General features: G+C 37.9%; 1 protein-coding gene across 9 annotated transcripts in view; it reads right to left on the reverse strand.

Annotated features, from left to right (window-relative positions):
* Window positions 1-26,259, reverse strand: part of kcc (solute carrier family 12 member kcc) — a 489,611-nt gene that overhangs the window by 17,878 nt on the left and 445,474 nt on the right. For 7 of the 9 annotated variants that reach the window (XM_053771233.2, XM_053771232.2, XM_053771238.2 and 4 more), the window contains 6 exons: window positions 16,181-16,302; window positions 14,541-14,730; window positions 12,521-12,604; window positions 12,187-12,318; window positions 11,572-11,679; window positions 9,541-9,588 (listed from right to left, as the gene is read on the reverse strand). In XM_053771233.2, coding sequence (XP_053627208.1) covers window positions 9,541-9,588; window positions 11,572-11,679; window positions 12,187-12,318; window positions 12,521-12,604; window positions 14,541-14,730; window positions 16,181-16,302 — 684 coding nt within the window. The remainder of the gene's footprint in view (window positions 1-9,540; window positions 9,589-11,571; window positions 11,680-12,186; window positions 12,319-12,520; window positions 12,605-14,540; window positions 14,731-16,180; window positions 16,303-26,259) is intronic. The other 2 variants (XM_070099766.1, XM_053771234.2) reach the window with 1 other exon arrangement.

Genomic DNA, 26,259 nt, shown 5'->3' on the forward strand with positions numbered 1-26,259 from the left:
ATGTTATTTTAGAGTCAGGAATGTCTGCATTGTTCATTCTGAACCTTATTTTGAAATTGTCATATTTTTTAATTTTCGTGAAATTGGCCAAATTGCAAATTTCTGACCTCATTATTGGGTAGTTGAAATTGGTAAATTTGCAGTTTCTTGTACTCAATCGATAGAAAAAATGGAGTTCTAAAGAAATAGCTATGCGTTTGGTCGACTGGAACAATGGAATTAGCCGAAAATAGGGCTCAAAGTGGGCGAAATCGCCGATTTGTAAATATCGCTGAGGTCTCTAACTTCGCGAGAGCATAATTCCGTCAGCTTTCCATCAAATTTCGTTTTTTTTTGGTGTCATTACAATCGGGAAAAGATTCTCTATCATTTCATGAGAAATTTTTTTTTTTTTTTTTTTTTTTTAAATTTTGCGACACCAGGAGACACCTCAGGATTGGGGGTTGCGACAGTCAAAGGGTTAAAGTGCAGGCATTGTATACTTCCTATTTCCAGGACTCAAGTCCGGCTATATAAAAATAACCGGTTTCCCTGGTTCTTTTTAGTAATTAATGTATACATATATAAAAACTTGTGTAGCCTGTAATCATTTTCATTTCCTTTACAAGGCAATTATTGTATATTAAATTCCATCAACCATCTATCACATTGTCGTGTCTGAGGGCAATGTGTGGTGTGAATATAATGCAGAGAATCCATAGTTTGGAGATTAGGAGGAAGTGTGGGATTACCAAAACTATTATCCAGAGGGCTGAGGAGGGGTTACTGAGATGGTTTGGATATGCAGAGAGGATGGAACAAAACAGAATGACTTCGATTGTGTATAAATCTATAGTGGAGGGTAGGCGGGGTAGGGGTCAGCCTAGGAAAGGTTGGAGGGAGGGGGTAATGGAGGTTTTGTGTGCGAGGGGCTTGGACTTCCAGCAAGCATGTGTGAGCGCATTAGATAGGAGCAAATGGAGACAAATGTTTTTTAGGACTTGACGTGCTGTAACAAGGTAACATTTATGAAGGGATTCAGGGAAACTGGCAGGCCGGACTTGATTCTTGGAGATGGGAAGCACAGTGCCGGCACTCTGAAGGAGGGGTGTTAGTGTTGCAGTTTTATAACTGTAGTGTAAGCATGCCTCTGGCAAGACCGTGATGGAGTGAATGATGATAAAAGCTTTTCTTTTTCGGGCCACCCTGCCTTGGTAGGAAACAGCCGATGTGTTAATAAAAATAAAAAATATCTATCACTCCCTTGTTTTGTCTGTAATTATGTTTCATATAGATTTTGTTCCTTCTGACAAGTCATTTATATAAATTAGAAACACTACTTGGCCAAACACTGATCCTTGTGAAACCTCCACCGGTGACATTTTTCCCAGGAGATTTTTCCCCTCTAATCACTGTTCACATTTTCCTTTCAAACATAAAATCTCTAACTCAGTGTAACAGTTTTTTTTTATTCTTCCTATTTTTATAGGTTTTAGATAATTCTTTCACAGTGGTCTCGAAAGTTTTATTTTTTATCTTCTTTCAGCAAACTGGCTGTATCCCACCAAGAGGTGGCCCAAATAAATTTAGTAATATATACAAGAGAAGGGATTATTAGCCCCCTGCTCCAGGCATTTTAGTTGCCTCTTACAACACGCATGGCTTACGGAGGAAGAATTCTGTTCTACATTCATGGAGAGGAAATAAACAAGAACTAGTAAGAAAAATAGGAGAAAACCCAGAAGGGTGTGTATATATATGCTTGTACATGCATGTGTAGTGTGACCTAAGTGTAAGTAGAAGTAGCAAGATGTACCTGAAATCTTGCATGTTTATGAGACAGAAAAATGACACCAGCAATCCTACCATCATGTAAAACAATTACAGGCTTTCGTTTTACACTTACTTGGCAGGACAGTAGTACCTCCCTGGGTGGTTGCTGTCTACTAACCTACTACCTACAAAACTGCACATACTTTTTTTTTTTTTTTTTTCAACAAGTCGGCCGTCTCCCACCGAGGCAGGGTGACCCAAAGAGAAAAAAAATCCCCAAAAAGAAAATACTTTCATCATCATTCAACACTTTCACCTCACTCACACATAATCACTGTTTTTGCAGAGGTGCCCAGAATACAACAGTTTAGAAGTACAGTGGACCCCCGCATACCGTTGGCCTTACATAACGTTAAATCCGCATACCGATACATTTTATCGCTAAGATTTTGCCTCGCATACCGCTAAAAAGCCCGCCCAACGCTGTTCGTCCGAGACGCGTCTAATGTGCGGCCTGAGCCAGCCTCACATGTTCCGCCGGTGGCATTGTTTACAAGCCAGCCTCCGCGGTAACATCCAAGCATACAATCGTAACATTTCGTATTATTACAGTGTTTTTGGTGATTTTATCTGCAAAATAAGTGACCATGGGCCCCAAGAAAGCTTCTAGTGCCAACCCTGTGGTAAAAAGGGTGAGAAATATTATCGAAATACTGTGGTACCATGGTCGACTGCTGCTGCTGCTGCTGCTGTAGCACTGTCAGCTGCTGCTGCTGCTGTAGCACCATCAGCTGCTGCTGCTGCTGTACCACCATCAGCTTCTGCTGCTGCTGTACCACCGTCAGCTGCTGCTGCTGCTGCTGTAGTACCGTCTGCTGCTGCTGCTGCTGTAGTACCGTCTGCTGCTGCTGTAGCATCGTCTGCTGCTGCTGTAGCATCGTCTGCTGCTGCTGTAGCACTGTCAGCTGCTGCTGCTGCTGCACTGTCAGCTGCTGCTGCTGCTGTAGCACCGTCAGCTGCTGCTGCTGCTGTACCACCGTCAGCTGCTGCTGCTGCTACTGCTGCTGTTGTAGTACCGTCTGCTGCTGCTGTAGCATTGTCTGCTGCTGCTGTAGCACTGTCAGCTGCTACTGCTGCTGCTGTAGCACCGTTGTTTTTGTGGCTTATTGAGAATACCAAGAAACAATTAACCCCAGAGGGTTAGCCACCCAGGATAACCCAAAAAAGTCAGTGTCATCGAAGACTGTCTAACTTATTTCCATTGGGGTCCTTAATCTTGTCTCCCAGGATGCAACCCACACCAGTCGACTAACACCCAGGTGAACAGGGGAAAAACGCCTGGAACTAGTGCTCATATTGGTGAATTAAAAGCCAGCAAAGGTTGGTTTGAGAGATTTAAGAATCGTAGTGGCATACACAGTGTGATAAGGCATGTTCTGGAAGAAAATACCAAACAGGACCTACAGTACTCTGGAGGAAAAGGCACTCCAAGGACACAGTGTCTCATCAGTCATTGCTGCATCTTCAATAAAGGTAAGTGTCATTTATTCTTCATTTAGTAGGGTAGTACATGCACAATATATACTGTGCATGTACTACTCTACTATTGTGCATGTATCCTTCTCTTTGTGTGTAGGAAAATGTATATTTCATGTGGTAAAATTTTTTTTTTCATACTTTTGGGTGTCTTGCACGGATTAATTTGATTTCCATTATTTCTTATGGGGAAAATTCATTCGCATAACGATAATTTCGCATAACAATGAGCTCTCATGAACGGATTAATATCGTTATGCGGGGGTCCACTGTATATACGTATAAAAATACACAATATATCTCTCCAAACTGCCAATATCCCAAACCCCTCCTTTAGAGTGCAGGCATTGTACTTCCCATTTCCAGGACTCAAGTCCGGTTATATAAAATAACCAGTTTCCCTGAATCCCTTCACTAAATATTACCTTGCTCACACTCTAACAGATCGTCAGGTCCCAAATACCATTTGTCTCCATTCACTCCTATCTAACACGCTCACGCATGCTTGCTGGAAGTCCAAACCCCTCGCCCACAACACCTCCTTTACCCCCTCCCTCCATCCTTTTCGAGGACGACCCCTACCCTGCCTTCCTTCCGCTACAGATTTATACGCTCTCCATGTCATTCTACTTTAATCCATTCTCTCTAAATGACCAAACCACCTCAACAAACCCTCTTCAGCCCTCTGACTAATACTTTTATTAACTCCACACCTTCTCCTAATTTCTACACTCCGAATTTTCTGCATAATATTTACACCACACATTGCTCTTAGACAGGACATCTCCACTGCCTCCAACCGCCTCCTTGCTGCAGCATTTACAACCCAAGCTTCACACCCATATAAGAGTGTTGGTACTACTATACTTTCATACATTCCCTTCTTTGCCTCCATAGATAACATTCTTTGCCTCCACATATACCTCAATGCACCACTCACCTTTTTTCCTTCATCAATTTTATGATTAACCTCATCCTTCATAAATCCATCCGCTGACATGTCAACTCCCAAATATCTGAAAACATTCACTTCTTCCATACTCCTTCTCCCCAATTTGATATCCAATTTTTCTTTATCTAAATCATTTGATACTCTCATCACCTTACTCTTTTCTATGTTCACTTTCAACTTTCTACCTTTACACACATTCCCAAATTCGTCCACTAACCTTTGCAATTTTTCTTTAGAATCTCCCATAAGCACAGTATCATCAGCAAAAAGTAACTGTGTCACTTCCCATTTTGTATTTAATTCCCCATAATTTAATCCCACCCCTCTCCTGAACACCCTAGCATTTACTTCTTTTACAACCCCATCTATAAATATATTAAACAACCATGGTGACATTACACATACATTTCTTAATAATTACATGACTATCACAGTACTGTAGCTTGAATTAGATATGCAATACACAATTTTGGTGTTTGTAAACCAAACTGTGTTACAGGAGGGTTTTACTCTCAAGTTTATTATCTACTTTTCTCTAAAGCCTTTTTTTCATATATTCTTACAATGCCTGTTAGAAAGACAGTCTTACAGTTTAAAGGGCATTTGTGGCTCTCCAGCACCTTTTGTTAAACCATGTATTTTTTTGTTGTTAAAGTCTGTTTCTGTGTTTTGGAATAAACTGATTAATATCATTTTCATATACTTTACAAAAGTCCTCATATATTATGTTTATGTTTGTTCCTTGTAATCCTTTTCTTAGATTGACTGAATATGCACAAATGTGATAAACTGGAAGTAACTGTAAAAAGTACTAAAATAAAGGTAATCTTAATTATGATGTTTGATCATGCACATTTATATGAGTGGTGGTAATAATAGTAACTATCTTTCATAAGCAAGGGAAAAGTTATGGTGACAAGTTTTAGATTAACATAGACACACAAACACAAGCAGACACAACAACATGTCTCGGGCAAAACTGGCTGTGTGGTAAATATGAATAAAAAAAATGACAGAGAGATTCCGAGATTAAATATTAGAAAGAATAAATATATAGACCTGAAAAAAGATTATTAGAAACACTGTGGAGAAAGAGAAACACTGAGGAATAAGATAAAATATTAAGGAGATAATAGCACATTAAGTGGAGAAAGAGACCTGAGCACTGAAGTTCAAATAGCAGCAGAAAAGAACGAGACACGAGAAGAAAAAGAAAGTCTGTGTTGACAATTAAGCCACATTATCTGTATTAAAGGAAGTAGACAGCTTCGCACCCCTTAATTGAAAAGTTAAATCCTCTACACTCCTTCAATATTTCTGGAAAATAATTTATCCAAGAAGACTTTACCGTCTAAATAGCACAGTTTAAATGGGTGTAAACCCTCTTGAAGATGATTATTTTCATATTTTATTAATTACGGTTAAAATCATCATCATTACTATTACTGTACTATCATTATATATTTCTTATGTAAAAAACACAGTACACGTGCTTTCATTTTTCTTTTTTGGCACACGTACTCTCATTTTTCTTTTTGGGCCACCGTGCTTCGGTGGGATACGGCCAATGCATTAAAAGAAAGAAGAAAGAAAAAAAAAGTACTATAATTGCTCTGGACTACTACTACTACTACCACCCTTACTCCTTTCTGCAGCTGGAAACATCACCTAAGGACAAGTCTTAAAGAGAGGGGGTGGAATAAATAGGTGGTGTTGAGGAGAATTTGGTGGCAGGGTAACATTATTATATGAAAATCCTGTGACATGAAGATAAAAAGCTCAGCACCATAAGGCATGATCCTGACACCTGTACTGTTTCTTATCCTAATGGACAACATAGAGGAAAAACATGTGCCACAGTTTTGTATCATCATTCTGGATACCAAAATAAGCACGAAAATCACCTTGGTAGAAGATACAGAAAAGATGCAGGAAGATGCAAGCAAGGTTGTCCAGTGGGCAGTGGACAATAACATGATATTCAATGGTGTTAAGTTCCAGCTGCTGAAATGTAGAGGAATGAAGAACTCAAAAGGGACGCTGTATACAAAACTCAAAATCATCGAATAGCACCAGAGGAACACATGAAAGCCCTCATTGTAATAATGTCATCTGACATTTCTTGTCAAAAACACAATATAGCAAATGTCACGACAGCCAGGAAAATGACTGGGTTGATAATGAGAACTTTCAAAACAAAGGAAATAATGCCAATGGTGACACTATTAAAATCACTTGTGCTCTCTTGTTTAAAGTACTGTTCAGTGTTATTGGCCCCTGTTTAGGGCAGGGAAAGATATCAGAGTTATAACAGACACATTGATCATTAAAGCAGTGCAATTACTTGGAATGCCTCAAAATCCTAAGTATGTACTCGCTAGAGTGGAGGCAAGAGAGAGCTACACGATATATATATGGAAAGTTCTCAAGGGACATGTCCCAAACCTATACAATGCCATAACAAAATATTGGAGTGAGAAATAAGGGAGGAAGCATAAAATGAACCCAGTGAAAAACTGGGGTATTGTGGGTACAATAAGATAAATTTTTATCAACATCCATGGTCTCAGACTATTCAACGTCTTACCAGAAGACATTAGAAACATTGCTGGGACAAGTGTAGAGGCCTTCAAGTGGAAACTGGACAAGTGTCTTCACCAGGTGCCAAATCAACCAGGCTGTGATAGATATGTGGGCCAGCAGCCAAAAGCAGCAACAGCCTGGTTGACCAGGCAAGCACCAGACAAGCTTGGCCCATAGTCAGGCTCTGGGAGTAGAAAAACTCTCAAAACTCATCAAAGGTATATCAGAGATGTATATCCTAAAGAAGATAACATGGTATTGCTTAACATCAGTAGAAGACTTACATGAAACCCTACAAGAAAAGCTTTCTTTGGATTATTAACCCCAGAGGGGCTATTAATTGGAAATTATAGCTTGAATACTATAGGCACCTTTGTTTAGCTTTACCTATGCACATATATTCATATCAACATACTCCTGCTAAAAAAGTTCTCAGTCCATATGGCACAGAAATTCTCTACTTTAAAAATTTATATTTGTGAACTCGTTAGAAGGAATATTGACATTCATTTTAGATTTCAAAAGTGACTGGATAATTAGAAGCCGCTGCATACTGATTGATATGTGGTTGCAGTGTTGGAAATTTTATAAGACTTTTGCCTCTCCAAATCAATTAAAAGGTGCAAAGAGAATGGGAGAAAAATGGAGAAAAAAGATTAAATAAAGTGTGCTAATGTACATACTACAGAAATTAATCTTGGTAACCATAAACTGTTGACATTAAACAAAACCTCATACACTCTAACATAAGAGCATATTAAACAATTATTTCTTGGACGGCACATAATTTTCTGTTCCGTGTTAGGTGCTATTAAAATAGTCATTTCATGTAGGACATGAGCACCAGCTCTCGTGTTTAGGTGAACTACTCTTCTAATGTAAGCAAGGAAGTGCAGTAAAACAAAGCAGACAGTGGTACGTAACATACAACCTATGCTCTGGTTAAGATCTGAGTGTACTGCCTACACTTAATCCATAGACTTTAAGTTCATAACTATAACAACTATCTAGCAATTTTTTAAAAAAAGTCATTGTATTTATCTTCTGGTTTACAGTCATGTGCTATAGTTATATATAAATTAACAGTACTAGTACAGTACTGTATATGTAAATGTGTATTTATATACTGTATATGTAATATGCATATGTGTACACTCACCTAGTTGTGTTTGAAGGGGTCAAGTAACATCTCCTGGCCCCACTTATACACTGGCACAAGCTTCTTGGCTTCCAGGGCCTGATCAAGCTTGTTTCTTTGAGCTAGTTTTCTCCAAATTGTACTCTGTCTTTGGTCCTTTATCTCTCTTTTCTACTTTCATAATTTTACTTTTCCTGGGATGAACTGCAGTAACTATTCCTGGTCTTCCTGCAGCCTTCTTCTATCCTCCTGAGTTTGCATTCTTATCATTTTGTCATTATGAACCACAAAGATATGGAGAAATCATGCAAAAATATGCAGTCTGTTCATCTGTTTTTGTCCTATCTGACCTCTTCAGTATGTCCACTATGTGTCTGAGATTTGTCTGGCACATCTTTCCAATTCTGAATCCATTATGGTGCTCTCAGGAATTTAGGACTTACTAGATGTACAAAATTTACATTTTTATATAATCTTTTCAAGGAATTTGAACATTACACTGATAAGGGACATTTATATGTACGTACTGTATTGATAATACAAATTACCTTCCAGTCATGTTGCCATTTCTCCATCATTAATGATTTGTTAAAGAAAAGTGTCAGTGGCTTCTGCAGTAATGAATTTTAACTCCATAGAATTTATGGTGGTGCATTTGACGAGTCAAGTTCCATCAAGATTCTCCATACCACTTCCTTATTAGCTGTATCAGTTCTTGATAGGTTTACTTGATTTGTTCTTTCTTCATGTGTAAATACTGCCAAGTCATTTCTCATGTGTATTCTTCCCTTTTTCTGCTTTATTTCAGTTTTTTATCTGCTGTACCTGCCCTACTCTTTACCTTGATTATGTCTACTGCAATTTGTTTTCTGTTTCACCTCCTTATCCAATAATATTCATTTCTGACTCTTTCTTTTATCTTCCCTGTTCTCTGGGGTTAAGTTCATTACACAAATAACCTGAACATACGAAAAAGGAGCTTATGCAGATGTTTTAGTCTGACTTGGACCATTTAATGTTTTTCTCTGCTTGGATTTTGCATCTTATACTGATCATTAAACCATGGTTCCCTCCAGTGTCTCTTATATACTGTATGTTCCTTTGCAAGTAGACGAAGTAATATGTTTTACATCAATTCTTATCAATGAGACAGATTTATAATTTTCTTTTTAATATCAACACAATATTTGGGAGTGTGGTGGACATGTTTCTGTATGAGTCTGTGCACATTTTTTTTTGGTATGTGTAAATGTTTGTGTTTTTTCAGTGTGTGTGTGAATGTGCATATGCATGTGTAAGCATCTACATTAACTAAAATTACGACCATAACTGACTCCTACAGGCTGAGAAAAATAATCAAACTGCTGGCTTAAATCTGGAAAAGCCTACTTTCATGTTTTGTTATTGTATCTACTTACTGCACAAATTTAATATGGTACAATCCAAAAGCCCCACTAGCTCTCATAGATAATAAATATGCATGCATATTTTCCTTTTAGCATGCACTACCTAGATGTAGTGAATGGGTTCTCGAACACAAACCAATAGAAAGATATACATAACAAAAAGTACCACACACCAGGGGAAGTTTGTCTTCAATATTGGCCGCCTCAAACCCTAGTTCCGACTATAATGGCCGCATGGCAGGAGAAGAGAGTGATAGCGTGTAAGACATGGTAAATGGAGACAGAGGATCAATAACAAATGTAAAGGAAAACCCAGCTGCTGAGTCAGGGAAGGATTATTTTATACACTTTAGCTCAAAGGTAAAAAAAAAAAATACTAGATTAAACAAAATTAAATAATTATATATACCTGCAACTATATACAGAATTTATAATACTTGGTGGAGAGGGTATCCCAGTCAAATGCTATTCAAGTAAAAATTAAAAAAGGTTTTCATCTCAGATTTGTTATAAAGTACTATACTGTAATACATTCCAACCCCAAATTTTCACAAATGTTAGATTTAAGTTCCCAAAAATGGGAAGAAAATCTCCAAAATTTATTTACTAAACAAACATTATCAAAAATCCTTCAAGGAAGGGCTTTGATGTTAGAGTAGGGCTGCTGATCCAATCAACTGGATCTCCCCAACTTTTCCTCAAACCAAACTTGATTACCTCCCATTTCTTGTGAGTTTGGTCTCTCTCCACTAATATAACAACAATAACAATCCACATTCATAAAACATTTCTGGCCTAGAGGAGTTCTGAATTTTTTGAGGTTAGACTGTACCATATTCTTGTGAATGGTGAGATACACAAGATTTCTGTCATACATACACTTACAATTTAACATAAATCTTACATACCACTTCTGAGATCACTCAAGGAGTTGAATGCACATTACATTACTGTATGTATCTTACTGTTACAGACTTTGAATACCTAAGGGTACTAACATTTGTGCAAGTTGACTAATATTTTAAGAATTTTATCATCTTATGCAGTATAGATTATATAGCTGAAAACACATTATTTACAGGGAATTCTATTTTCAAACTCTGCTTACAATTATTTCTTAACTTTTACAAATGTGGGCTTCTTAACTTTTACAAATGTGTGCTACCTTAAATTATAGTTTCATTTACATTATGATAATTAACCATATTACTTATTAATTGTGGGAGCAACTACTGTAAGATGTTCTGATGTATCATAATGCATAATCATACTTCATACATTTTACTTAATTTTTCCTATGGCCATAGGAAAAAGAAATAAGAATATTAACCTTTGCTCCAAAATATGATCTACTGTATTTGATAAAATGTCTTAATATAAGATGCCATACAACTCTAAGATTTCTAAGCTTTGAACTTACTGGGTATCCTGTCCGCCAAATACAAAAATTCTAGCATGCTAGAAAACACTAAAAACCTGTATGCAGACTATATATTATGCACAGTGTCCACAAAGTCCCATTCTGGTAACAGATATGAAAAAAAAGTTTTCTGCAAGTCGTAATAAGAAAGTATTGCTGCAGCTTTGTGGTTCTATAATCTATGCAGACTCAACATCAGAACTTCTAGTGGTCCACAGTACAACTGATATTCTAGTACTTTGACACGTAATGGCCAACATATCCAGTGTGACTTTTCAGAGGCTGTAATTATTCTATTAGTATCAGGAAAACGTATATAATTCTTCATAAACCTTAAAAAAAAAAAAGTACAAAGGCATGATATCAGGGAAGTGTGGGGGCCATCTGACTGGGCCATCATGGCAATCCATCTGCCAGTAAAATCCATCTTATGATAATTATGGCACAGTATGCAGAGAACTGCATTTTCATATCTTTTACCACATTGTTGTAAAAAACTTTTGAATGGAAAAAAATTTGTGTGGATCTCTTGTACTTAAATCACAGAAAATTAAGAACAATATCTTCAGAATAACAGCCATGAATATTCATATATCTAGCATAAGAATTTAATTTTCTTAAAGAGATCTAGTACACTACTAATCCAACAACTCTGAATGTGACCAGACCCATATAAATCCTATTCCAAGGAAAGAATACAATATCCGTAAGGAAGACAAACTGTTTTTCTTCCGAACTCTACCAAATTTAACAATTATAATAAGACTGAAAGAAAAACACTTACAATATTGAGCTTCTCTTTACGGTTGAGCCGCAGTTCCTTCAGCATCTGAGTTCTCTGCTCCATCATGAGTGTTCGCTCGTATGTGTATGTTTGAATGTCACTGTCCATCTGCATGAAGATAAATACATTAGTACTACATAATTAGTTATACCTTGAGGAGATTAGTGACAGTAAAAGGTTAGAATGAAGTGCATACACAAGAACATGTAGTGCAGGTAATATGTGGATGTGTTGAAAGAAGTTCTGGGAAAAATCTGCCCTAACACCAGCTATAGAGCTGTAAACTGCATATCTAGCTCTGAGTACTGTACATTCTGAAATTCTGTTTTCTATAAACAGTGCCCTGGTGTTTAGGGAAGAAAAAGGAAAATATTTAATATATCAAAAGAATGACTTAACTGAATGAAATTAGTTACAATTAGATATAAATACAAGGTTCCAATTTACAGTAATTAAAAATTAATATAGTTTTGAATAAAAAATATAAAATGTTTTTAATTTACTCAATTTATGATTTTTCAAAAATGAATCACAGAACCACTTTTCAATATTAATTAATTAGTCAAGTTTTCATAGGCAATTAGAAGTTTGGTAGCATAAATCATTTATACTGACCAGCTCGACCACATCCACTTCAGCATCAATACGCAGGTGATACAGGAAAGTCTTAAGGTCCTTCTTCATCTGAATACTGTTGTCCTCTAGCTGAGCTACAGTGAAGATGCGCATTTTACAGTTCTTCCACACCTAGGTTACAAACAATAAATTAATAAAACAAAATTTGCCATGTTAACTATTTCCTACTAATATATATTATATGTTCTGACCACAGTAAGAACTACATACAAATAATTACCAAACAAGAAATAATTTAAAATAATTTTTAGTATAGTTTATCAACAAAAAGATCTTGTGAATAAATACAGAATGATTTTTTATTTTGGTTCACCTTGTGTTGTCGGAGGAGGAAGGGCAGGAGCATAAGAAGACCTCCATCATGGACAATCCACCAGATATCAATTGTGCCAGAAACCTGAAATGCATGCAAGGAAAAAAAAATGACAAAAGTGCCATGTATTGATAATATATTAACTATTTACTAATTAAAGACTTTACCCTCTATCAATATTCAGTTCATTAACCTTATTCATTTCTCATTAAATGAGCATAAAAAAGTACATACAGTGAACGTTCATAATTCGCACAGGTTAAATTACAGAATACTGTGCTACCGATGATTTCCACAATTCATGGAGTGAAAAACATGGGAAAAATACAGTTGTGTTTATCACACCTAAAAACAGGCCAAACAAAGTTTTTACGATCAAAATTCTTAGAAAAATAATACTTCTTTCTACTTAATTTTGTCAATGAGAATGCTTTGTGAAATACCTGAATTCTAGTGGCATTCAGACTATGAAAATTAAGGGTACATGTAGCTTTAAAGGAGCAAGGGGCTAGTAACCCCTTCTCCTGTATATATTACTAAATTTAAAAAGAGAAGCTTTAGTTTTTTCTTTTGGGCCACCCCACCTCAGTGGGATACGGCTGGTACGTTGAAAGAAAGAAGAAGATGTAGCTTTAAAATGGTAATACTAATTCTGCACAGCATTTGTCACTACAAGGCCTGGTCTCTGACTGGGCCGCTGGGGCACTGACTCCCAAAAACCCTCTCCAGGTAAACCTTCATTCAGGTTGGTGATGCTTAACATCCTGGAGTGGAGAGGGTGGCTTTGGCCCTCCTGGAATGAGGTTGATGGTTAGGGTTGGTGATGTGATGTTAAAAGTCTGGCATCTTGGGATGGTGATGCAGCTTCATCAGTTGATTGTTGCAGTAGAGTACTCAAGTATTCTGTCATATTTCACTGGTTTATTTTAACCAGTTCTTTATACAGCCCATTATGCAATCTAAACCAGTTAACTCGCCCAGAACTAAATGTGCACTCATTTCTGGGTTGTCCTTCCTCCTCACGCAGTGTTTTATAGTATCATAAGACTTTTTCCTTAATGAGGCCATTAAGTGAAACACCTTTCTTTGTTTTTCAATCCACACATTTAGTTAGCTATGTTTTATTTAGCTGTAATGACCTATTCTTCATTCTTTTCACTATGTCACATTGAGTATTTTCCATTGCACAAGCCTTTATCTCCATCTCATTACCACAAATTAATAAATCATTGACTCTCTAACACCAAACACTTGTGCCATCCCCACAAAGTTTGCACCACCATTCAGCATCTCAATTACCTCTAATTTTTTAAAAATAGGCAGTTTCATGCTTAATTTTCCTCCTTACTTCAGTATCATCACCTACACTTTGTTGGAATGCCATGATAAATAGTATCCAGAACTAAGATGGGGTGATGAAAAGAAGGAAAAATTGAGCATTGATATACAATAACCCACATGGGAGGCTGTTTGTTTACATTCATTCACCCTCCCCTAAACCATCCTCTGCAAGCTAAGACAATGGAGTTACCCAATGCATAGTGATAGGTCTTCTGCCTGCCTGCAGAGGCACTCCTTAATGGAAATGCATGCCACTAATGGAAATGAATTCTGCTCCAGCACACCTTAATATAAATGACATGCTTCTATCGGAATTTTTTTTAAACGCTTTGGCCCTCTCCCACTGAAGCAGGGGTAATTTATAGAAGAGAAGGAGTTACTATTCCTTTGCTCCTAGCATTTTAGTTGCTTCTTATGACATGCATGGCTCTATTGGAAATGGAAACCTAAATTTAAATAACAGTGAGCTATGATCACATAACAGTTTTATACTGTATACGCATACAATACACAATATTTATAGAGAAATGAACAAGGCAATGAAATGCTACTATGAAACTGTAATTCAGTTTTTTAAAATAAATATTTTTGTAAGCAACTGATATAATACACTTTAAGTAAAGTATTATTTGCAATGCTTAAAATAAACCTCTGATGATCATATTCAAAAAGCTCTTACCTTTGACATGGAGTCTGGGTAGAAGTTTATACCCTTCGGGACAAGAAGTGCCATCTTTGCAGCTGATACATTACGAACGGTATCAAGGAACACTCTCCACGACCGCTCATCTGGGGAGTGCCGCCATCCATAGGGCCATCCCAGAATAACAGTGTTGGGTTTCATGCCACCCAAACCACAAGTCTGAATACTGTAAACAATATAAAAACTAAAATACTGTACTAACAGCCTTACCATAAATACTACAGGAATTACATAAATGAAACACTATTGTACATATGATGGTATTGGTGTAATTAATATTGGCCAATGTAACAGAAAAAATTACACATTTCCTACTGTTGTTGTGTGTCATGTTATACTATTGTTGTGTTTAACACACTGGGGGTCTCCCACTGAGGCAGGGTGCCCACTACTACAGCCTCTCCTCACTTAACGACGGAGTTCTGTTCCTAAGACCTCGCCGGTAAACAAATTCGTTGCTAAGTGAGGAACATGTATAATGGTAGTGGGTTTGTGTCAACCATCTTTGATATTGTTTTAATGTCACCTTTGCACCATTTATAACATTTCTGGTATATTTTTAAATGTATAAACATTGAAAAATGTAGTGTACTGTATACTGTAATAAACAGAATAGAGGAAATCAGCTCTGATATACATTATTTAGGTATGCATACTGGTCAGAGAGCCTGTTATAAATCCGAGTCGTCGCTAAGTGAGGAGAGGCTGTATTATATACTGCATATATATTATTTTACATTTTGATGTGAAGAACTACCTTTATCCCTTCAGGTGATGATGGTTAAATATTTTGGTTATGTTCTGTATCACAAAAACAGAAGCAAATGGAGGGATACTCATTGACTTCAGTAAGAGTCCACTAAGAATAATGCAAGATTTCTGCTCATCCCTTTCTAGGTCACCAATGGGCTATATTAAATACCTACATCATTCTCTTGTAAAACACAAGGTGTCAAAGAAATGGTAATATCATACAACTACAGTACGTACTGTAAAATATAACAAACTTAATTCTGAAAAAGACAGTGAACACAGAATACACAAATAACCCGCACATAGGAGAGAGGATCTTACAACAACGTTTCAGCCTGACTCAGACCATTTTCAAAGTCACGCTAACAGAAAGGTGAAAAGGAGGCAGTATATATAAAGGCCTGTCAGCTGGCCTATATATACTGCCTCCTTCTCTCCTTTGTTAGCGTGACTTTGTAAATGGTCCAAGTTGGACCAAAACATTGTAAGCTCCTCTCTCCTGTGTGCTGGTTATTTATGTATTGTTCCAGTCATGGTATTGTACCTTTTTGTTCTTTACAATGAACACAGTTCCTGTAGCTACAAAATAGTTATTGGATAATCAGAAATTCAGTACAATAATCACATCTAATGTTCGGTGTACTCTACATACTGTAATTATTTTTAAATTAACAGTGCCTTTCCTTAATTTTATGGTATTCTAAGAATAGACCACATACAAAAGATTATTCTTTACAAACAAATAATTATGTCAATTACTAATTGAGTACACTTCACAGAATATGTAATTTAAAATTAAAAGAAAAATCATAATCTAACAAAGAGTTCTGAAAAATTGCTAAACAAAATTTCAAATACTGTACATGTGACTGATGCCTTCTGTTATGTTCTTGGCAATCAATGTGTCGACGAAGCCTTTGACTTTCTCTTCGTTCATTGCACGACGTAAACTTTGCTTGGCAGCATGCGATTCTCCGTAACTTTTCTGTTGTGAAACAAGAAATAACGTTCCTGAAGTCATACAATAAGTATATATATATACTTTTTTTTTTTTTTTTTTTTTTTCAACAAGTCGGCCGTCTCCCACCGAGGCAGGGTGACCCAAAAAAGAAAGAAAATCCCCAAAAAGAAAATACTTTCATCATCATTCAACACTTTCACCACACTCGCACATTATCACTGTTTTTGCAGAGGTGCTCAGAATACAACAGTCTAGAAGCATACACATATAAAGATACACAACATATCCCTCCAAACTGCCAATATCCCAAACCCCTCCTTTAAAGTGCAGGCATTGTACTTCCCATTTCCAGGACTCAAGTCCGACTATATGAAAATAACCGGTTTCCCTGAATCCCTTCACTAAATATTACCCTGCTCACACTCCAACAGATCGTCAGGTCCCAAGTACCATTCGTCTCCATTCACTCCTATCTAACACGCTCACGCACGCTTGCTGGAAGTCCAAGCCCCTTACCCACAAAACCTCCTTTACCCCCTCTCTCCAACCCTTTCGAGGACGACCCCTACCCCGCCTTCCTTCCCCTATAGATTTATATGCTTTCCATGTCATTCTACTTTGATCCATTCTCTCTAAATGACCAAACCACCTCAACAACCCCTCTTCTGCCCTCTGACTAATACTTTTATTAACTCCACACCTTCTCCTAATTTCCACACTCCGAATTTTCTGCATAATATTTACACCACACATTGCCCTTAAACAGGACATCTCCACTGCCTCCAACCGTCTCCTCGCTGCTGCATTTACCACCCAAGCTTCACACCCATATAAGAGTGTTGGTACTACTATACTTTCATACATTCCCTTCTTTGCCTCCATAGATAACGTTTTTTGACTCCACATATACCTCAACGCACCACTCACCTTTTTTCCCTCATCAATTCTATGATTAACCTCATCCTTCATAAATCCATCCGCCGACACGTCAACTCCCAAGTATCTGAAAACATTCACTTCTTCCATACTCCTCCTCCCCAATTTGATATCCAATTTTTCTTTATCTAAATCATTTGACACCCTCATCACCTTACTCTTTTCTATGTTCACTTTCAACTTTCTACCTTTACACACATTCCCAAACTCATCCACTAACCTTTGCAATTTTTCTTTAGAATCTCCCATAAGCACAGTATCATCAGCAAAAAGTAACTGTGTCAATTCCCATTTTGAATTTGATTCCCCATAATTTAATCCCACCCCTCTCCCAAACACCCTAGCATTTACTTCCTTAACAACCCCATCTATAAATATATTAAACAACCATGGTGACATTACACATCCCTGTCTAAGACCTACTTTTACCGGGAAATAGTCTCCCTCTCTTCTACACACCCTAACCTGAGCCTCACTATCTTCATAAAAACTCTTTACAGCATTTAATAACTTACCACCTATTCCATATACTTGCAACATCTGCCACATTGCTCCTCTATCCACTCTATCATATGCCTTTTCTAAATCCATAAATGCAATAAAAACTTCCCTACCTTTATCTAAATACTGTTCACATATATGCTTCAATGTAAACACTTGATCTACACATCCCCTACCCACTCTGAAACCTCCTTGCTCATCCGCAATCCTACATTCTGTCTTACCTCTAATTCTTTCAATTATAACCCTACCGTACACTTTTCCTGGTATACTCAGTAAGCTTATTCCTCTATAATTTTTACAGTCTCTTTTGTCCCCTTTCCCTTTATATAAAGGGACTATACATGCTCTCCGCCAATCCCTAGGTACCTTCCCCTCTTTCATACATTTATTGAACAAAAGTACCAACCACTCCAACACTATATCCCCCCCTGCTTTTAACATTTCTGTCATGATCCCATCAGTACCAGCTGCTTTACCCCCTTTCATTTTACGTAATGCCTCACGTACCTCCCCCACACTTACATTCTGCTCTTCTTCACTCCTAAAAGATGGTATACCTCCCTGACCAGTGCATGAAATTACTGCCTCTGTTTCTTCCTTAACATTTAAAAGTTCCTCAAAATATTCTCGCCATCTACCTAATACCTCCATCTCCCCATCTACTAACTCCCCTACTCTGTTTTTAACTGACAAATCCATATTTTCCCTTGGCTTTCTTAACTTGTTTAACTCACTCCAAAATTTTTTCTTATTTTCATTAAAATTTCTTGACAGTGCCTCTCCCACTCTATCATCTGCTCTCCTTTTGCACTCTCTCACCACTCTCTTTACCTTTCTTTTACTCTCCATATATTCTGCTCTTCTTATAACACTTCTGCTTTGTAAAAACCTCTCATAAGCTACCTTTTTCTCTTTTATCACACCCTTTACTTCATCATTCCACCAATCACTCCTCTTTCCTCCTGCACCCACCCTCCTATAACCACAAACTTCTGCCCCACATTCTAATACTGCATTTTTAAAACTATTCCAACCCTCTTCAACCCCCCCATTACTCATCTTTGCACTATCCCACCTTTCTGCCAATAGTCGCTTATATCTCGCCCGAACTTCCTCCTCCCTTAGTTTATACACTTTCACCTCCCTCTTACTTGTTGTTGCCACCTTCCTCTTTTCCCATCTACCTCTTACTCTAACTGTAGCTACAACTAAATAATGATCCGATATATCAGTTGCCCCTCTATAAACATGTACATCCTGGAGCCTACCCATCAACCTTTTATCCACCAATACATAATCTAATAAACTACTTTCATTACGTGCTACATCATACCTTGTATATTTATTTATCCTCTTTTTCATAAAATATGTATTACTTATTACCAAATTTCTTTCTACACATAGCTCAATTAAAGGCTCCCCATTTACATTTACCCCTGGCACCCCAAATTTACCTACTACTCCCTCCATAACATTTTTACCCACTTTAGCATTGAAATCCCCAACCACCATTACTCTCACACTTGATTCAAAACTCCCCACGCATTCACTCAACATTTCCCAAAATCTCTCTCTCTCCTCTACACTTCTCTCTTCTCCAGGTGCATACACGCTTATTATAACCCACTTTTCACATCCAATCTTTATTTTACTCCACATAATCCTTGAATTAATACATTTATAGTCCCTCTTTTCCTGCCATAGCTTATCCTTCAACATTATTGCTACTCCTTCTTTAGCTCTAACTCTATTTGAAACCCCTGACCTAATCCCATTTATTCCTCTCCATTGAAACTCTCCCACCCCCTTCAGCTTTGTTTCACTTAAAGCCAGGACATCCAGCTTCTTTTCATATATATACATATATATATATATATTTTTTAACACGTTGGCCATTTCCCACTGAGGCAGGGTGACCCAAAAAGAAAGAAAAAACTTTCGTCATCATTCAATATTTTCACCATCACTCATACATAATCACTGTCTTTGCAGAGGCGCTTAGGTACGACAGTTCAGATGTCCCTCCAAACTGCCAATATCCTAAACCCCTCCTTTAAAGTGCAGGCACTATACTTCCCATTTCCAGGACTCAAGTCCACTACCAGTTTCCCTGAATCCCTTCACAAAATATTACTCTGCTCACACTGTAACAGCTCATCAGGTCCTAAAAACCATTCATCTCCATTCACTCCTATCTAACACTCATGCATGCTTGCTGGATGTCCAAGCCCCTCACCCACAAAACCTTCTTTACCCCTTCCTCCAACCTTTTCGGGGACGACCCATACCCCGCCTTCATTCCCCAATAGATTTATACATTCTCCAAGTCATTCTACTTTGCTCCATTCTTTCTAAATGACCGAACCACCTCAACAGTCCCTCTTCAGCCCTCTGACTAATACTTTTAGTAACCCCACACCTCTTCCTAATTTCCACACTATGAATTCTCTGCATAATATTTACACCACACATTACCCTTAGACACGACATCTCCACTGCCTCCAGCCACCCCCTCGCTGCAGCATTTACAACCCATGCTTCACACCCACTATACTCTCATACATTCCCTTCTTTGACTCCATGGATAACATACTCTGTCTCCACAGAAACCTCAATGCACCACTCACCTTTTTTCCTTCATCATTTCTGTGGATTACCTCATCCTTCATAAACCCATCAGCTGACAAGTCAACCCCCAAAACATCTGAAAATATTCACTTCTTCCATACTCCCACCCTCCAATGTGATATCCAATTTTTCTTTATCTAAACTGTTTGATACCCTCATCACCTTACTCTTATCTATATTCACTTTCAATTTTCTACCTTTACACAGCCTCCCAAACTCATCCACTAACCTTTGCAACTTTTCTTTAGAATCTCCCAAAAGCACAGTATCATCAGCAAAAAGGAACTGTGTCAACTCCCATTTTGTATTTGATTCTCCATAATTTAATCCCACCCCTCTCCCCAACACCCTAGCATTTACTTCTTTTACAACCCCATCTATAAACATTTTAAACAACCATGGTGACATTACACATCCCTGTCCAAGACCTACTTTTACCGGGAAGTAGTCTCCCTCTCTTCTACACACCCTAACCTGAGCCTCACCATCCTCATAAAAGCTCTTTACAGCATTTAATAACTTACTACCTTTTCCATACACTTGCAACATCTACCACATTGCTTCCCTATTCACTCTATCATATTTTTTTTTTTTTTTTTTTTCAACAAGTCGGTCGTCTCCCACCGAGGCAGGGTGACCCAAAAAAGAAAGAAAATCCCCAAAAAGAAAATACTTTCATCATCATTCAACACTTTCACCACACTCACACATTATCACTGCTTTTGCAGAGGTGCTCAGAATACAACAGTTTAGAAGCATATACGTATAAAGATACACAACATATCCCTCCAAACTTCCAATATCCCAAACCCCTCCTTTAAAGTGCAGGCATTGTACTTCCCATTTCCAGGACTCAAGTCATATGCCTTTTCTAAATCCATAAATGCAATGTATAAAGTAAAAGGACACAAGTGCAACTAATGTGACATTTTATTGTGGCAACGTTTCGCTCTCCAGGAGCTTTATCAAGCCATTACAAACAATACATGGACACAGAGGGTATATAAAGGCTCAGAGTGAGGTGCAATACTAGTGAGGTACCATTTCGATGTTCACTAGTGGTAGAAGTAGTAGTAGTAGTAGTGACAAAAATAACACCATATGGAAGAGCAATTAATTCGTACATGAGTAAAAGGATATAAAAGCTATTACTTGGGTAACATAAAAATAGGTTGGACAAATATAGACTGGAAAGAGGCAGGTTGTTTCAGTGTCCACTCTCTGTAATGTGCTTTGTGTAGTATAACAGGAGAGACTATGTGATGGCAGGGTTTACTGTTTTCAGGAGGATTCTTGCTAAGACTTCGGAGATGGTGAAGCTGCCGTTGTTTTGTTTAATTGTATTCGAAACAGCGATCAGTGCTGATTCGAGGCACTTGCGTCTGCGGAAATTAGTTTCTTTGATCACTAATTAGGCGTCTCTGAATTTCATGAGATGATTGGTGGAATTTCGGTGTTGTACACAGGCGTTGTTCAAGTTATCGTTCCTACATGCGTAAATGTGTTCATTGAGGTGGGTGTCGAGGTTTCTTGCTGTTTCACCTATGTAGATCTTGTCACAGCCTCCACAGGGTATAAACTCCTGCATTGACTGGTTCGTGGTGCTTGGATTTTGTCCTGGTTAGATCCTTTATTGAAGTGCTAGAAGCGATGGCGACTCTGGTGTTAGCTTGTGAAAGTACTTTTGAGACGTTTAGTGCAACCTGGCTGTTGGGAAGAATTATAACTTTGTTGGGAGCGGTGTTGATGCGTGGAGAATTAATTGATCTGAAGAGCTCTTTTCTTGCAGTCTTTGATGAAAAAAGGAGGAAAATGTAACTCAGTGAATGTTTGGTGAATGTATGTACATTCCTCGTCAAGAAACTCAAGACTACAAATTCGGTATGCTCTTAGGAAAAACCCGATGATGATGCTTCTTTTGGTCTTGGTATCTTGACTGGAATAGAAGTGTGTGAGATCATTTTTATTGGTGGGTTTCCGATAAACTTGAAATCTTAGGTTGTTGTCTACTTTGTGAATGAGGACGTCGAGGAAAGGTAGCTTGTCATTGGACTCTTCTTCTAGTGTAAACTGGATCGCCGGTTCAACTGCGTTGAGCCTTGCCTGAAGATTCCGTACATCAAAACATTTGGGAGTTATTACGAGGACGTCGTCCACGTAACGTAACCAAGTGACGCTTGAAGGGATGATGTTGGCGAAGTGTTCGGACTCTAGGTGTTCCATGTATAAGTTGGCTAGGACGGCACTGATGGGGGACTCCATTCCCATGCCGTAGGTTTGTTTGTAGAGCTTGTTATCGAAAGAAAAACAGTTGAAATTAACACAGAGTTCAATCAAGTCAACAAAATCTCCGGGAGGTAGAGGAAGATTAAGGTCCTGATTGACTTTACGTCGTAGAACCTCGATGGCTTTTTTGGTAGGTACTTTAGTGAAGAGGGAAGTCACATCCAAACTGCTTAGTTTCTTGTTACAGATGGAGAGGTTTCGGATGCGGATGATGGGGACCATCAGCCCCGCTCATCTTAAACACTCAGGCGACCTTCTCAACCTTCTTCTCTTTTATCACACCCTTTACCTCATCATTCCACCAATCACTCCTCTTTCCTCCTGCACCCACTCTCCTATAGCCACGAACTTCTGCCCCACATTCTAATACTGCATTTTTAAAACTATCCCATCCCTCTTCAACCCCCTCTCACTACCCATACTTGTACTAGCCCACCTTTCTGCCAAAAGTTGCTTATATCTCACCCCAACTTCCTCCTTCCTTAGTTTATAAACTTTCACCTCTCTCTTACTTACTGTTGCCATTTTCCTTTCGTCCCATCTACCTCTTACTCTAACTGTAGCTACTAGATAATGATCTGATACATGTATATCTGTTGCCTCTCTATAAATATACACATCCTGAAGCCTACCCATCAACCTTTTATCCACCAATATGAAATCTAACAAAACTACTTTCATTACATGCTATATCATATCTTGTATACTTATTTATCCTCTTTTTCATAAAATATGTATTTTATGAGGATAGTGAGGCTTAGGTTGGGGTGTGTAGAAGAGAGGGAGATTACTTCCCGGTAAAAGAAGGTTGTTTAACCCTTTGAGGCCCTCTCCCAAACTCGTTCTCAGGGTCGAAAAATTTTTGAAAAAAAAAAAATAGCATGAAATGATAATCTTTTTCCGATCATAATGACACCAAAAATATGAAATTTGATGGAAAACTTATGGAATTATGCTCTCGCGAAGTTAGCAGTCTCAAAGTTGGCGATTTTGCCCACTTTGAGCCCTATTTTCGGTCAATTCCAATGTTCAGTTGACTAAAATCATAGCTATTTCCCTAGAACTCCATTTGTTCTATCGATTGAATACAAGAATCCGCCCATTTCTCAATTTCAACTACCCAATAAAGTGGTCAGAAATTGGCAATTTGGGCAATTTCAAAAGATGCCAATTTCGAAATAGGGTCCAGAATAAACAAGACAGACATTCATGGCACTAAAATAACATTTCATCTGTTCATTAGTCATGTCTCTAGGCCCCTCTTACATTACTTTTGCTTTCCATTTTGAATTTTTATTCTCAAAGAAAATAGATGGCTTTCTGTTATGTATACTACTGCATCATTGTAAAAACAGTATAAATGGTATAAGCGCACTTGTGAAAGAATATTAGACTGATCATTTGATGTGTATTGGATGTAATATACGTATCTTCCATTCTATCAAATGAGACCAAGGAAACGAGAATACAACCATAAATACCATACTAAAATACACTAGAAAGTCAGTTTTAAACCAAAAACACAAAGTTTTTTTTTTTCTCATTTTGCACAGTGTGCTTCAGGATTTTTTTTATACTGTGCACACTGACCACACAGACCCATTCTTTCATATGTAGACCTGCCAGCTTTCTTCCACCAGATTTGAAAGCGCTAGAATTTAGGTGTACAAGTACGTGACTGACCCTGGCTGCAATGACGTACTAGTACATGACTGACCCTCAAAGGGTTACTATATTTATAGATGGGGTTGTAAATGAAGTAAATGCTAGGGTGTTCGGGAGAGAGGTGGGATTAAATTATGGGGAATCAAATACAAAATGGGAATTGACACAGTTACTTTTTGCTGATGATATTGTACTGATGGGAGATTCTAAAGAAAAGTTGCAAAGGTTAGTGGATGAGTTTGGGAGGGTGTGTAAAGGTAGAAAGCTGAAAGTGAATATAGATAAGAGTAAGGTGATGAGGGTATCAAACAGTTTAGATAAAGAAAAATTGGATATGACAATGGAGAAAGGGAGTATGGAAGAACTGAATGTTTTCAGATATTTGGGAATCGGCTTGTCAGCGGATGGGTTTATGAAGGATGAGGTTAACCATAGAATTGATGAAGGAAAAAAGGTGAGTGGTGCGTTGGGGTATCTGTCGAGACAAAAAACGTTATCTATGAAGGCAAAGATGGGAATGTATGAAAGTATAGTGGTACCAACACTCTTATATGGGTGTGAAGCTTGGGTTGTAAATGCTGCAGCGAGGAGGCAGATGGAGGCAGTGGAGATGTCCTGTTTAAGGGTAATGTGTGGTGTAAATACAGGTCTCCTTCAACATTCGCGTTTTCCACTTTTGCGGGCTTAGAACATTCGCGAATTCCTAGCCGCCCAATCATATTTAACCCTTTGACTGTCGCAACCCCAAATCCTGAGGTGTCTCCTGGTGTCGCAAAATACAGTGGACCCCCGCCTTACGATCAGCTCCCAACTCGAACAATTATGTAAGTTTTTTTTTTTTTTTTCAACAAGTCGGTCGTCTCCCACCGAGGCAGGGTGACCCAAAAAAGAAAGAAAATCCCCAAAAAGAAAATACTTTCATCATCATTCAACACTTTCACCACACTCACACATTATCACTGCTTTTGCAGAGGTGCTCAGAATACAACAGTTTAGAAGCATATATGTATAAAGATACACAACATATCCCTCCAAACTGCCAATATCCCAAACCCCTCCTTTAAAGTGCAGGCATTGTACTTCCCATTTCCAGGACTCAAGTCCGACTATATGAAAATAACCGGTTTCCCTGAATCCCTTCACTAAATATTACCCTGCTCACACTCCAACAGATCGTCAGGTCCCAAGTATCATTCGTCTCCATTCACTCCTATCTAACACGCTCATGCACGCTTGCTGGAAGTATTTTTGTAATTGCTTTTGTACGTGTATTTTTGGAGGTCTGAAACGGACTAATCTAATTTACAATATTCCTTATGGAAACGAATTCGTTCGGTAAAGGCACCTGAACAGACTTCTGGAATGAATTAATATCGTAAGGCGGGGTCCACTGTATTTAAAAAAAAAAAAAAAAATTCTTATGAAATGATGGAGAATCTTTTCCCAATGGTAATGACACCAAAAGTACTAAATTTGATGAAAAACTTACGTAATTACGCTCTATTGAGGTTAGCAACCTCAGCGATATTTACGCATCAGCGATTTCGCTCACTTTGAGCCCTATTTTCGGCTAACTCCATTGTTCCAGTCGACCAAACTCATAGCCATTTCTTTAGAACTCCATTTGTTCTATCGACTGAGTACAAGAAACTGCCCATTTACTGATTTCAACTACCCAATAGTGGTCAAAAATTGGCAATTTGGCCAATTTCATGCAAATTAAAAAATATGCCAATTTCAAATAGGGTCCAGAATGAACAATACAGACATTCCTGGCTCTAAAATAACATTTTCTTTGTTCATCAGCCACGTCTCCAGGCCCCTCTGATATTACTCTTGCTTTCTATTTTGAATTTTTATTCAAACTAAAAATAGAAGATTTACTGTTATGTAGACTACTGCAGTATTGTAATAATTGTATAAATAATGTCAACTCATTCATGACTGCGTATCAGAATGGCT

The sequence above is a fragment of the Cherax quadricarinatus genome, chromosome 5, assembly GCF_038502225.1.
Source record: "Cherax quadricarinatus isolate ZL_2023a chromosome 5, ASM3850222v1, whole genome shotgun sequence".
Lineage (NCBI taxonomy): Eukaryota > Metazoa > Arthropoda > Malacostraca > Decapoda > Parastacidae > Cherax > Cherax quadricarinatus.